The 14,700-nt window shown below is 46.5% G+C and overlaps 1 protein-coding gene across 1 annotated transcript; it reads left to right on the forward strand.

The window, feature by feature from the left end:
• The first annotated feature begins 606 nt into the window (after positions 1–606).
• Positions 607–2,715, forward strand: Sdr42e1 (short chain dehydrogenase/reductase family 42E, member 1). Its single transcript, XM_059262536.1, has 2 exons — positions 607–694; positions 1,539–2,715. Exons 1-2 carry the CDS (start codon positions 627–629, stop codon positions 2,650–2,652), a joined length of 1,182 nt encoding a protein of 393 aa, XP_059118519.1. The 5' UTR covers positions 607–626; the 3' UTR covers positions 2,653–2,715.
• The last annotated feature ends 11,985 nt before the right edge of the window (positions 2,716–14,700 follow it).

The raw sequence follows: 14,700 nt of genomic DNA on the forward strand, positions 1-14,700 counted from the left end.
TGAAAGCTGTCTAGGGTGGAGCGCATGATTAGCTACAGAAAGGAACTTTTCTCTCTGCTTTTAAGGATGGAGTTAATAAAACAATATCAAGCAAAGTGCACTGCAGACACCAGAAGTTTCTGCAGAGTTCTATCTTGGCTTTTCTGGTGCCAGGAGGAAACCCTTTCCTCATCCAGTTTTAAATGAACTCTTTCCAAAGGCTCAATCAGTTCCAAAAATCAGCAGTAATGCCTTATACTGAAAAGGTGCTTTGTGGTTTTGAAAGATCCCCCACACTCTATTTCTTTAACCTTAACATTGACTTTGTCAGGTAGGCAAGGAAGATGTGTCTATGATTACATTTCATAGGCAGGAACTGGAGGCCAACAAGTGAAGGGTGTAGCTAAAATAGCAGGGGTGTGACTGGAGTCACATGTCTCAAAGTGTCTCTGTTGTTTGGTTTGGGGTTCTCAGTGCTGGCCACAGAACCAGAGATTCACACATGCTGGATACGTGTGCTACCACTGAGTAGCAGGCCAGCCACCTTTTTCTTCTCATTAGCTCAGAACGAAGGTGAAACATATTCATACGGGGTCATAATGTTGTGGCCTCCTCTTGCAGGTCTGGTTGTCCCTTTGCTGTCTCGGATGGACTCCACAAGATTCCCAGAGGAAACCGTCCTCATAACGGGAGGAGGCGGATATTTTGGCTTCCGGTCAGTTCATCTACAAAATATCCTCATGGAATTATTTTACTGGATGGTTTTCAATTTTCACGGGCTTTGACATGTTTGTATAGTGCTAAAATATAAGTGAACTCTGGTGTTCACTGCTCAGACTTGAAAATTGAAAAAGCACAGATTTATTCCACTTCAAGAAAAAAAAATTATTTTCAAAACCTGTAAATTGGGGCCTGATGATTATTCATTTCACCAAAGATAATTTTTTAAAGCTGTATTCATTTCTTTTCTCATCACTGTGACCAAACACCTAACAAGAACCAGTTTAACGAGGGAACATTTAGCTGGACTCGTGGTTTAAAGGGACACACACCCTCTCGAGGGGAGGACATGACAGAGGAGTGGGAGGCAGCTGCTCGGGTGTCCCTGAAACCCGAAAGCAGAAAACCAACAGGAAGCTGGGTCTGTCCATCATATGCAAGGCCCGCCTCTGGTGGCCCACTTCCTCCAGCAAGGCTCCAACTCTTAAGGTTCTATAAACTTCCAAAACAGCACCACCAGCTAGGGACCCAGTGCTCAGTGACCTGAGCCTCTGGGCAATGTTTCACATTAACACCATAGTAAGCATTCTGTCACAGAGACGTCACTGTCATTTACATTGTTGAGAGGATTCCTGTAGGGGTTTGTTGTTGTTGTTGTTTGTTTGTTTGTTTGTTTCAAAATGTAAATAAGACCTGCAGCAATGAATACATAAGGTAAGTGACTCAGGATGAGTTAACAAGACTTGGGTAAGCCCTACCTTATGGCAAGTTATTTCATACACTTTCCCTGGACACAGCTGGAGGGTGGCCTGATCTAACGCTGATCTTTCTCACCTCAGCCTCGGCTGTGCTCTGAACCAGAAAGGAGTCCACGTGATTCTGTTTGACATCAGCCAACCTGCCCAGAACGTTCCAGAGGGAATCACGTTCATCCGTGGAGACATCCGCTGCCTCTCTGACGTGCAGACAGCCTTCCAGGACACTGACATTGCGTGTGTGTTTCACATCGCCTCTTATGGTATGTCTGGGAGGGAGCAACTGAACAAAACCCTGATTGAAGAGGTCAATGTGGGCGGCACAAACAACGTCCTCCAGACCTGCCTGGAGAGAGGTGTGCCCAGGTTAGTCTACACAAGCACGTTCAATGTCATCTTTGGAGGTCAAGTCATCAGAAATGGGGACGAGTCTCTGCCTTACCTGCCTCTTCACCTGCACCCGGATCACTACTCCCGGACCAAATCCATTGCAGAGAAGAAGGTGCTGGAAGCCAATGGCTTGGCCTTCAAGCAAGGCCATGGCGTCCTTAGAACCTGCGCACTAAGGCCCGCTGGCATCTATGGGGCCGGAGAACAAAGGCACCTTCCCAGGATAGTGAGTTATATTGAGAGGGGTCTGTTCAGATTCGTGTACGGGGATCCCAACAGCCTGGTTGAGTTTGTCCATGTGGATAACCTGGCAAAGGCTCACATTCTGGCCTCCGAGGCTCTAAAAGCTGATAAGGGCCACGTGGCCTCTGGGCAGCCCTACTTCATCTCAGATGGCAGACCTGTGAATAATTTTGAATTCTTTCGGCCCCTGGTTGAGGGCCTGGGCTACACGTTCCCATCCCTCCGCCTGCCACTCACTCTCATCTACTGCTTTGCTTTCCTAGTGGAGATGACCCACTTCATTCTGGGGAGGCTCTACAACTTCCAGCCTTTTCTCACCCGCACTGAGGTTTATAAGACTGGCGTCACACATTATTTCAGCTTACAGAAAGCCAGGAAAGAGCTAGGCTATGAGCCGCAGGCATTTGACCTGCAGGAGGTAGTGGAGTGGTTTAAAGCCCACGGTCATGGCAGAAGGTCTGGAGGTGAAGACTCGGGGTTTATTCTGTGGGATGGAATTCTGGTCCTCCTCTTGGCACTCTCTCTTCTTACCTGGTTTCCTTCTTCCACAGTTCTGTCTGTGTGAAGAGAAAACAACACATAGGAGCTGAGCCTACTCCCTGGGGTGGTTTTCAAGAGTGCAGGTTTTTAAAGAGTCTTGAAATTACTACTTAACAATGAGTCGTTAAACCCCATGGCCAGGGATGGGCTACCTCCTTATAAGTTGTTGGTCAGGGATGCTCCTGAGGCTTCCAAAACAATGTTGGCTGTTGCCGATGCTCTTAGTTGCCCACCAGAACTAGAGAGTAAGACTCTGTTACAGAAGGCACCATACAATTTAATTGCATCACATAGAAAAAATAATCAAGATGGAACTGAACTGGATGCATCCTCTCTGCTTGCCAGATTCCATCGTGCCAGAAGGTTCTCTGCAGGCTGCTAGAGGAGAACAGTCTTACTCAGCTGTAGACCTTGCATTCGGCACTACCAATGCCAGGCAAGGCGTAACCTCTGGTGCAGCAGTGGCGCATCTGTTAGGGTAAAACCAACTACTTCCTAATTGGATTGGAGACCTGCTCCTGGTACTGTAAACCTGGCCAGCAGCTCATGGCTAGAGAGGTCATAGCCAAGTGAGGCCTTCGACTGTTACTTTGCTAGACAGAGAAGCTGTGCCCATAAAGCCGTTTTCTGTTTATTTATGTGTATACCCATAGATTAGTGCTGCTCTCCGCTATGATCAGAGAAGCATCTCTCTGTAGCGGTCAGCAGTTACCTTTCAGAGACTCGTAACTGGTCCAAGTGCTGAGAATAAGTAAGTGTTGGATGTTCATCCATAGACAGGACATCTGTATCACCCTCTCCAAGTCTCATGGGACTCTGTAGCAAAAGTGGTGGAAAGAATGTAAAAGCTGGGAGAAGGAGAGGAGTGTTGGGGAGTCTGTCTTCTGAGAGTGACATGGCCGCTGTCCTCATGAACGGACGGTAGCTATGATTGCCTTATCTAGACCACACAAGATGGGGCCTGGCACCATTCTGGCGTGGTGGGGGAGAGGAGCTCATGATACTGCTCCTCCCTGAGGAGCTGAGGGCGATTGGTGGTTTCCAGGGAGGGAGAGACACTTCCTCTAGTGGCTAAGTGACCCCACACTCCTGTAAGAACCTTAATGAAACTCTTTGGGAGAGAGAGAGAGAGAGAGAGAGAGAGAGAGAGAGAGAGAGAGAGAGAGAGAGAGAGAGAGAGAGAGAGATGGTATTTAGAAAAGAATCTAGTAGGGAAGAGATCCGTGGGAGTGGGACCAAAGAGGGTATGAGGGTGAATATGATCAAACTACACTTTATACATGTGTGAAAATGTCATCATGAAACTCTCATATATAATGTAATAATATAATAAAAAAAAGGAAAAAGGTGGATTCTTGGATTAAATATTCATTACTTTCTTCTGTCCCAACTGACCCTGTTGGGAGACAAGAAGACACAAAGGTAAGTTTCAAGTTTGGGCTCTGTGCCCTTGAACCCTAGCTGCGTACAGCAGGAAGTCACTCCGGAGCCAGGGAAGGGCAGTAGCTGGATTAGAAATTCTAACTTGGATATCTCAACAATGAACCCATGTTCACCTCATATACTGCATGTACATAAAACAGGGAAAGTCAGACTGATACAGAATGGCCCAAACTGAGGCTTGGGTAGTATCCCTAGCAGACCAACCTCAGAGGCAGTGACTACTCCAGGGAGGAGCTAGTTGTGCATAGCATAGGTTCTAGGATCCTCTAAAATCCCTGCCCTTTGTGGTATAAGGGCATCGCACCTGTGTGACCATGGGTCATATTTGTGTTGAAGCAGAAAGGTTGACAGCCTACTGCAGGGGACCCTTCTAAAGATTAAATTAGACACTGACAGCACATGCACGCCACCACTGTTACCAGGACTGCCACTGTACTGTCTTTCTGAGGGGTCTTTTCTGGGAGTGTTCCCTTTAGAGGGCCTATTGTTGCTGAACTTTCTGGAACATCTTGAGTGTTCCCTGGAGCCTGCAGCAGCATGTGCTCAGTGTCTAAAACATTCCAGCATGTGGGAATAGACTGAAGTCTAGGGCAAAGCTCAGCTCTGGTGGTTAAGGGCAGTGCTCAAGCTCTCCGTGCTTTTAAATTTGAAATCACACTATTACCCCACCGTGGTGCTGCTTAATGGGGAGGGCGTGGGCTCTGAAGGCAGCTTCCAATGAGGAACAGTGGCAGCATTGTCTGGCCACCCCATGAACTGCTGTGGAAGATGTTTATATTGCACAGTTGCCCAGGGAACCAGAGTGGGAAGAAAAAAGTCTTTACTGTGCAGTAAAGTAAAGGCAGTAGCAAAGTAGGATGTTGCAATGGATGGTATACAGAGTTATTCTGGGAGGATTTGAGATGCTAATAGATGCCAGGGCCCCCTTGAATGGAGTCTGGATACTTTAGGGAATGCCCTGAACTTGATGCCATGAGACCCACATCATCCATGTGTCTTTGTCCTTAGCAAGCACCAGAAGCCTCTGGAGAACTTGGTTGTCTATGTCTGAGAAACGGGACTGACCACCCGGGCCATTTCTTCGAAGTAGTCCGTCTCCCAGTGTTTGTTGAGATCATAAAGGAAGAAGTGTTGGGAGTGCCTTTATCATAGGAATTTCCCCATAAGTAGGAGGAGGGTGTCATTGCTCTTAGGACGGTGTTTTGTAGTCTGTCTCTGGGCTCTCTGGGGAAAGTGGCTCTGCTATCTGCAGACTTTCAGACTAGGAGAGCCACAGGATGTCCCTGAAGAGGTTCACTTACACACAAGGTAAGTACCACTGTCACTGAGAGCTACCATGGGCCCTTCAGAATGTGTTCTAAAGGGCATCATGTCTGGAACTTCCAGAATGGCTCATCACATGGTGCTGCAGGCAGGTCTCCCTTCATGTCACAGATGCATCTCTATATGACTGCTGAACATTGTCATGGTATAGCTCCTGGTGTCCCCTAAAACAGGTAATTCAGGAGGGTAAGGTGGGTCTTGAGTGTCACATACTGTCACCCCACAGTACTGTTAGCAGAGGTCAGTCCTATTCCACATGAGAGGGAAGGGAATTGGAGGCCTTGGGGGCCATCATGGTGCCTGGGCTCTGGTCACACCCCATCACTGATGTTCTGGGAGTGGTATTACACCTGTTTACCTCTGTGCCCTCTCCCTGACAAAGGGGGCCTCTTTTGATAACGTCTGTGGAACTGAACACTCACTCGATGTTTCCTTCCTGAATTGGTTCTCTCCTGGCTTCACATTTGAGTTGTGTTATACAGATCACGTAGATTTGGCCGATTACAGTCTAGCTCTCTTACTCTGTAAGAAAAGGACAAAACATCTTCTTTCCCATAACACAAACACCCCATCAGGGCAGGAGCCAGGCTGTTCTGGGTACCAGCACAGAGCCTTTCTATCATGTGTGCAGTAAACACTGCTGACCGGGTGAGTGCCCTGGCAGCCAGCTGGTCTCCCCTGAGATCACCACCAACATCCCAACGACTTTCACCTTCAAACCTGAGACTCTTAACTCTACCCAGTAAAAACACTCAAGGTCGAGTTAAAAACGCAGGCTCTGGGGAGTCACACCACATGGCAGATGATGGAGCTCTGGAATTGGTCCTTTCATTGTGGGAACCCGAAAAATGAGAATGAGGAGATGATTAGAAAAAGTGATGGCAGAAGACTTTGTGTATATTTTACAGTTGTGAGGCAGAAGGTCTGTTGGTTAGGAAGCTACCTCCAGAGGGGTGTGTGTGTGTGTGTGTGTGTGTGTGTGTGTGTGTGTGTGTGTGTGTGTAAGACAGAGGACACCTTTGAGTGTCCTTCCTTGGATGCCATCTGCATTTTGATTGAAGGACAAGGTCTCTCAATGACTAGAACTCTTACAAGTAGGCTACACTGGCTGCCCATTGAGTATCTTCCTATGCCAGAGCTTACACATGCATACCACCATGCCTGGCTTCTTACAGAGGTGCTAGGAATCAAAGTCAGGGCTCACACCTTCAAGGCAAGCTTACAACTGAGCCATCTCCCCAGCCCCACCAGGTGGTTTTTTCATCTTCCACCAAGGAGGGACAAATGCTTTCAGCCGGCAAGTACATGTGCTCTTACAAGATGCTAAGTGAGGTGCTCCTGAGTCCTGTGTGGAACCTCCCTTGGCTCAGTGGGTGCTCAGTACTCCTGGGCTGAGTATATGAAGGGTCAGAAGAGATTCACAAAAGGACCTAGAGTCCTTGTGACCTCCTACCACCTCATTTTTGCAGAGACAGATGGTTTTGTGGCCTGTTCTCTCTCTGGCCGTCCTGGAGAGCCCTCCCTTCAGCCAAAAGGCTTCTGCAAGCACATCTGTTTGAGTCTCTGTTTGAGCAGCTGAGAGATGCCCAGGAACAGTGGCCAATACAAACCAACCCCATGTTTGTTGTTTGTTTGTTTGTTTGTTTGTTTGTTTGTTTGTTTGTTTGGGCTTTTGTTTCATTTGGGCACTTTTTGCTTTGTTTTTTATTTTGATTTTTGTATTTTGACTTTGGACTTTCATTTTTTGTTCTGAGAGAGAAAGAGAACATGAAGTTGGTGGGTCAGGAGGTGGGAAAATCAGGGAAGAGTTAGGGAGAAGAAAAATATGATTAAAATATATTCTACGAAAAAAATGGGAACTAAAGAGATGGCTCTGTGGTTGGGGTCCTGGCTACTCTTCCAGAGGACCTGGGTTCAGTTCCCAGCACCGACATGGCGGCTCACAGCTGTCTATAGCTCCAGTTCCAGGGGACCTGACACCCTCACACAGATGTGCATGCAGGCCAGACACCAATGCACATGCAGTAAAAATGAAAGAATTATTTTTTAAAAAATTAAGGCGAAAGGTTTATACAATCTGAAGAGAAACCAGAGAATCTGGCTAGAAAGGTAAGTGTTTGCCAGGTGGGTGGTGGCACAGGCCTTTAATCCCAGCACTCAGGAGGCAGAGGCAGGCAGATCTCCGTGAGTTGGAGGCCAGCCTAATCTACAGAGCAAGCTCCAGGACAACCAGGGTTACACAGAGAACCCCTGTCTTGAAAAAGAAAGAAAAAAAGAAAGAACAGAAGGAAGGAATGAAGGAACAAAGGAAGGAAGAAAAAGAAAAAAACTTCAATAAAGGTAATTATAGAAATTGAAAAACTGGGCTCAGCTAGTTCACAGCATCTCCAAGCTTTGCTGATCTGTCGATGTCCTCCTCCTGTGTTTTAGAAACCCTGGATGGGTTTAGAAAACCCTGGGCATGGGGAGACAACTGCCACCTCTGGTTCGGACAAGGACAGCAGCAGGTGTGTCTTCAGGAGTGGGTTTTTAAGGAGAGAAGGGGGAGTCTGTGCTAGGGTGAGTTGGTAGGTCCTGATTGGACCTGTTAGCCAGTATAGCCAAAATATGAATTTTGATTGCTGGATCTTGGTGTTTTGATAGCTGGACTTTGGAGTTTTAGTCAGGCCTAAGGAAGTAGCCAAATAAGGGAGTAGACTTCAGGAGCCAGCTTTAGGAATGTAATCTATCACTTAGTAAGGGAGAGGGAAGGGAAGTGGAGCCATGTTCACAGTGCTTTGGCCTGTTAGAGAGCCCTTCACTGGACACCAGGAAATATGCTGGTCATTAAAACACATAACACAAATCTAACTTATTACAAAATTACAACAGCAAAGGCAGCTGATGAGAGATTTATCTGTAGAAATTTACAATGTTTATTATTCAGAGAGCTGGGTGGAGCATGCAAGTAAATAAAAAATTCATTTCTAACATCTAGAATTTTAACCTTGGCAAGTATTCTCAACATCTTTCTCCCCTGTCTTCCAACGGAGCCTCACAGAGAAAAGCTTCTATTATACATACGCGTGTGTTGTTATTGTAAGTGTGTATCATTTGTGCTCCTAACAGCTCCTAGGAATTCACGTCTGAAATAGAGAACATGGGTCTTTTTGAAATACTGACCAGCTTTTATACTGTGTTTCTGGGGTGATTACAATCTGCCCCCCGCCCCGCTCCACGCTCACACTGTACTTTGCTCAACGTGTTCAATATGAAGGTGATGACAGATGTCAAGCCATCAACCCCGTTCACTAAAGTCCTCAGCTCCACATTCACAACAGGTAATTGCTCCCGTTTGTTGGAAGCTTACACTGTGTGACACTCGCTATATTTTTCGGGCTCATTGGGTTTTCTCGGTACCATAACAACTAGGTACATTGTTGCCATCTGTTTACACAGGAGGAGACTCGGGCTTGGGGAGACCATGTGCGTTGCCCAGTGTCTCCCAGCTACGTGGCTAAAGCTTAGATTCAGGCCAGGCATACTTGAATTTTAGAAACCCAGCACCCCCCACCCCGCCATTCTTTCTCGATGTGGTCTCATGTAGTCCAGCCCGGCCTCTCACTCACTATGTGGCCGAGGATGACCTTGAACTCCTGATCCTTTTGCCTCCATCTCCAACTCCTGGGTGCTGGGATGCCATGGCCCACCATGCTGGTTTCTGCAGCTGGGGATGGAGCTGAGGGCTTCATGTATGCTAAGTGGGTACTCTACTAACAACTATACCTACTCAGTCCCCAGAACTCTTAACTGCCATGTGGCTTTATTGTTTCAGGATGACACACCTCAGAGCCAAACATCATACAAACTGCGTTGGCAGCAAAGATAAACTATTTTTCTGCCAAAGATGAGCATTGGTGATGAGAACGTTTGCCCCCACAAAATCATAAGTTACATCGATAATCAAGCTATGGGACTATGGCAGAGACAGGGAGGATGTATGTGGAGCTGAAGAAGGGTTTATTCTGTGGGGAGTGTAGCATGCTGGAGTCCAGTCTGGCCATCTTTGGGCATTCTCTAAGACTTCCGTTGGCGCCCAGCCACGTGCTGACACAGTCATGCTGCCTGTGTCCCGACCTCCCCTCTCAATTGCTGTCTGGGGAGCAGAGCCCAGGTATCACTCACTGCTGGTAGACATTGCCCTTCCCTACCATCTTGTGCTGCTCTGAAAATGGGACACAGACACGAGAAAGCTGCAAGGAATGGAAACACAGCATCCAGCTAGCATAGCTTCCCCTAGATGCTGACATTCTGCAGAAATGGGACCTTCTTTCAGAGCCCCGGGGATGCCTGAGGCTTTCCTTGTAGAGAGAGGCTTTCCTTTTACGTGGAAAAGAATCCTTTGACGGTGTAGGCTGGGCATTTGCTTGCACTTCCAGGCCTGTCAGGGTCCTACCTCTTCTCTGTGTGTGTTCATGTACATACAAGTGGAAGCCAGAGGACAACTCAAGCATCATTCCTTAGGCATCTTGTTTTTCGAGACAGGATCTCTCACTGGCCTAGAGGTCGAGCTGTAGGCTAGGCTGGTCAGCCCGCAAATCTCAGGGTTCCTCTTGTCTTAAGTTCCCCAGCACTGGGGTGACAAGCATGTGCCACTACTCCTGTTGTTTTGGGTTTGGTTTGTGTAGGTGCTAAGTACTGAATTCATGTCCTCATATTCACCCAGCAAGCTCTTTACCAGCTGAGCCGTCTCCACAGTTCCTAGGATCTACCTCTTACTTTCAGTGTGACTTACCACAATTATGCCCCTCATCTGCAAAGTGGAGATAATACATCCCTGCTGTCTCCCCGGGGGACTTGTACAGATTAAATGACAAGCAAGCCTTCTGTACCCTGCACATGGGTCCTTAATTAAGAATGGCTCCTCCGAGAGCAGTAGACGGGTTTGGATGAGGGAGCTGGTGGGACGTGGGAAAGCTTCAAGGCGTATTCGTCGGTTCTGAGGCAGTCACAGATGCTCGGCACACAATTAGTGATGCTGGGCTGGAGACTGGATGGGAAAAGCTGAGCACACAGGTGTGACAGAAGCGGCCCATCGACTCTCTGCAGCGAGACATTGCTAGTTCATTTGTTCTGGCTCTGCCTGTCTCCATCCAACGCTGCTTCGAGCTCTAAACTCAAAGTGGGAACTTTTCTTGAAGTTGGAGAGACCAATCCAGAGGACAAATGGTAACTGTGAGTTTCCTGTTCCAGGTTCTGAAAACTAGAGACACCCTATTGTTTCTTCGCTGGTTTGAAACCACCCAGGGCTCAGAAGCCAACCCCAAATGATGCATTGGCCCAGCCCTTGTTTCCATGTATTCAGAATGCTTTTCTTTTAAATATGTTTATTGGCATGCTAATTACTTGTATTCTGGGTTGTGGGAATTTTGTTACATGCTTACTGTGTTTAATGAGTAGATGACAGTTGCTGGCATAGTAATTATTTCTTGGTATTGGGAACAAAATCCTTTGTTAATTGTTTTGAAGTGAGCAGTTGAATGTTGCTGACCGTGGCTACCACACTGTGCTGCAGAACATTAATTTTCTTCCTCTCAATTGTGCTCTCAAACACATTAACCATCCTCTCTGTACCACCACCAGCCAGCCACCCACCCTCCATGCCATTCCCATCCTCTAGTAACCATTACTCAAATGTTTCCCCGCTCCCATCCACATCCTTATCTTCTGCATGAGTGAGAAGATACAGATGTATTTCACTGAACACAGCGTCCTTAAGTTCCACTCACAGGGTCATAAATAATGGGGTCTCACTCTTTTTTTTTTTTTTGAGACAGGGTCTCACTATGTAACTGGCTATGCTAAACTTGCTTTGTAGACCAAGCTGGCCTTGAACTCAGAGATCCACCTGCCTCTGCCTCTTGAGTTCTAGGATTAAAGGTATGTGCCACCACATTTAGTAGGGTTTCACTTTTACATCTAAGCAATATTCCCCTGGTTTCTATACCACATCTTGTTCATCCATTAACCCATTAACAAACATATAGAGAATATTTTTTTGATTTTTTAAAGTTTTTTATTTTAGTTATTTCCTTTGTATGTTTGCATTTATTATAGCTAGTATTTATTATAATTATTAATGCACATTAATATACAAATTATATTGCTAAATGTCTATATGTAAGTACACCATTCATTGAACATATCCATCCACCCTGTCTGGCTCCCACTCATCTCTCCTCCTTTCCTGAAGGCTGAGACCATAATGACCTCTTAACTTGAGAGTCATCTTTGCTTTCGCACCATGACAGGATACTGAAACTTGGTCTTTGTGCCTAGCTCACTCATTTAACACACTTATCTCCAACTCAATCCACTTTCCTTCAAACGACAGAAATCTCTTTCTCTCTTACAGCTGAATAAGGTTCCACAGCGTATATACCACATTTCTTTATTCATTTGTCCATTGGCAGGCATCGAGGCTGAGTCCATGTCCTGGCTCTTGTACACAGTACCACAACAAACACAACCTCAAATACCTTTATTGTGTTCTTATCTTCCTATGGACATATACCTGGTGTGGTGTTTTGAATAAGAATGGCCCCCATAGGCTCATATATTTGAATGCTTAGTCACCAAGGAATGGAACTATTTGTTAGGATTAGAAGGATTAAGAGGTGTGACCTTGTTGGAGGAAGTGTGTCACTGGAGGTGGGCTTTGAGATTTCGAAAGCCCATGCCACCAGGTCCAATCTCTCTCTCTGTCTCTCTCTGTCTCTCTGTCTCTGTCTCTCTCTGTCTCTCTCTGTCTCTCTCTCTGTCTCTCTCTCTCTGTCTCTGTCTCTCTCTCTCTCTCTGTCTCTCTCTCTCTCTGTCTGTCTCTCTGTCTCTCTGTCTCTGTCTCTCTCTGTCTCTCTGTCTCTCTCTCTCTCTGTCTCTCTCTCTCTGTCTCTCTCTCTCTCTGTCTCTCTCTCTCTCTGTCTCTCTCTCTCTGTCTGTCTCTCTGCCTGTGGATCAGGATGTAGCTCTCAGTTACTGCTCCAGCACCATGCATGATGCTGCCATGCTCCCCACCATGATGATGATAATGGACTAAACTTCTGAAACTGTAAGCCAGCCCCCAGTTAAATGCTTTCTTTCATAAGCACTGCCTCAGTCATGGCGTCTCTTCATGGCAGTAACACAGTGACTAGGACACTAAGGAACAGGGCTGCTGGGTTGTGACAGTTCTGCTTCTGTGCTAACTTTATGCTGACTGGCGGTGCATAAGGACCAGTATTTGGTTTTCTTTGGTTTGTTTTATAATTCTGTTGTGGGATGTATAAATTGTAATTCTTTAACCATTTCATGAATGTGTATGGCGAATTTTTGTCATCTTTATTCTCCATATCCTCTCATCCCTCTCCCACTGAAACTCTCATTCTTCCCAGTAAGCACCCTCCTGCTTTCCTGTCTTGTGTGTGAGTGTGTATGTGGGGATGGATGGAGAGGGGGAGGGAGGGAGGGAAAGAGGGAGGGAGAGAGGAAACTGAGTTTCATCGGTGCTTATTTCCTGGAGCAAGAACAACTTACCAGTGGCCACACTGTGAAGAAAATGACTCCCCCTTCCCCAGCCACCATCCACTCCATAGTCGTCCCTCAAGGAGAGGTGCAGCCTCGTGAGTCCCTCTCCATAGTGCCGTGTTGATTGACGTGATCTTCTGCAGATCTTGTTCCAGCAAGCACAGTGCTATGAGTTCAGAAGGGCAACGCCTGTCGTGTCCAGAAGACACATTGACTCCAGTCCTCCACGCCTCTCACTCTTACAGCAAGCCCCCTTCCGCAATGGCCGCTGAGCCTTGATGGACAAGGTTGATGTAAGTGTCTCGTTGCTGACCAAGCCCTCCACCGGCGTTTATCCTCTGTACTTTGACTGGTGGTGACCATTGCACACAGAAACTTCTCCACCACGGTCTGGGGACTGCACAAATCTCATATGCCAAGATTTAGTCAGGCATTTTACGAACTTGTGGCTGCTGGAGATAGGGTTCCTTTTCTGATTTACTTCAATTCTGTTAACGGGAGGGAAGGTACTGCTTTTTATGTGTTGGTTCTGTGTCCCACAGGTTTACCAGAGCTGTCTGTCAGTTCCCATAGTCTTTTGGTGGAGTCCTTGGTGGGCTTTTTATTATCTGGAAACAAGAATAATCTCCCTCCCTCCTCGTCTGTCTTGAATTCTTTCTCTTGCCCACTTGCTCTGTGAAGATTCTCACCATATATTGATAACAGTGATGAGGGTGGACACCCTTGTCTTATTCATGATCTTGGAAAACACTTAATTTTTCTCATTTTTAAGACATAAGCTATGAACTTGTCATAGAAGCCTGTACTATGCTGAGGTGTGATCTTTTTATACCTAATTTGTTCAGGGCTTTTACCATGAAGGGAAGTTGAATTTTATGAAATGTCCTTCTGACATCTATTGTGATGATCGGGTGGTTTTCATCCTTGGCTGTTTATTCTTAGGTATTACAGCTATTGATTTGAGTGTCTTGAACCTCCTTGCATTTCTGGAATTAAGCCAATGTGATTACAATGTGTGGGCTTTTTATTGTGCTGTTGAATTTAATCTGCAAATATTTTGTTGAAGATTTTTGCACCGATGATCATTAGTGGATGTTGATCTGGGGTTTTCTTGTTGTTGTCATCGTTACGAGGATTTGGTGGCCATTGTGTTACCTTATTTTCTGTATTTCTTACATTCTGCATTAGGATGTATGCATCTGTTGGGATGGCTCTCTCCTCTGCTTGTATGTAATGACTTTCTCAGTAAGCAACCTTCTTCTTGTGATGTGAAGTGTGGTGTCCTTTCCTTGTGTCGCATTGAGTGTATTTCCAGCTGCGTCCTGTTGGGTAACCTTCCAGTGGCCTCTTTAGCTGGGTTTGGTGGGTTTGAGCACAGGGCGTATCATATCCACGAGAAGACCCACTGTCTGCAGGTCTTACAATAACTCGAACAGGTGTGGTAAGACAACAGGGCATAAGGTCTGTGTCCTATAGAGGGAGTGGGAGCCTCTACCAGCTGGTGGGGACTGCCTCAGACACTGTGGCTGCGGGCTGTGTATATTTGGAAGTGATTTTGAGGCTGGCTTCCATGGTCATGGTGATAGCCGGAAGCCCTTGTCCTCTAGTTGGATATCGGTCCTTATCCAGAAGCCCCATGGAGAAAGGAAGCACGGCTCCTCCCTGCAGAACTCACCCAGTCTTGTCAGCAATGCACACTTTGACAAGCAGTATGTAGGGTTGTGAATTTAGCTCAGTGGTAGAGTGCTTGCCTAGCAAGCACAAG

This window comes from Peromyscus eremicus, chromosome 5 (genome assembly GCF_949786415.1).
Source record: "Peromyscus eremicus chromosome 5, PerEre_H2_v1, whole genome shotgun sequence".
Lineage (NCBI taxonomy): Eukaryota > Metazoa > Chordata > Mammalia > Rodentia > Cricetidae > Peromyscus > Peromyscus eremicus.

Bases quoted from the DNA above. Each gene is read 5' to 3' on its own strand.
- Sdr42e1 (XM_059262536.1), top strand. From the start codon at position 627: ATGGACTCCACAAGATTCCCAGAGGAAACCGTCCTCATAACGGGAGGA. The intron at 695-1,538 runs GTCAGTTCATCT...TTCTCACCTCAG, and splicing joins GGCGGATATTTTGGCTTCCG to CCTCGGCTGTGCTCTGAACC.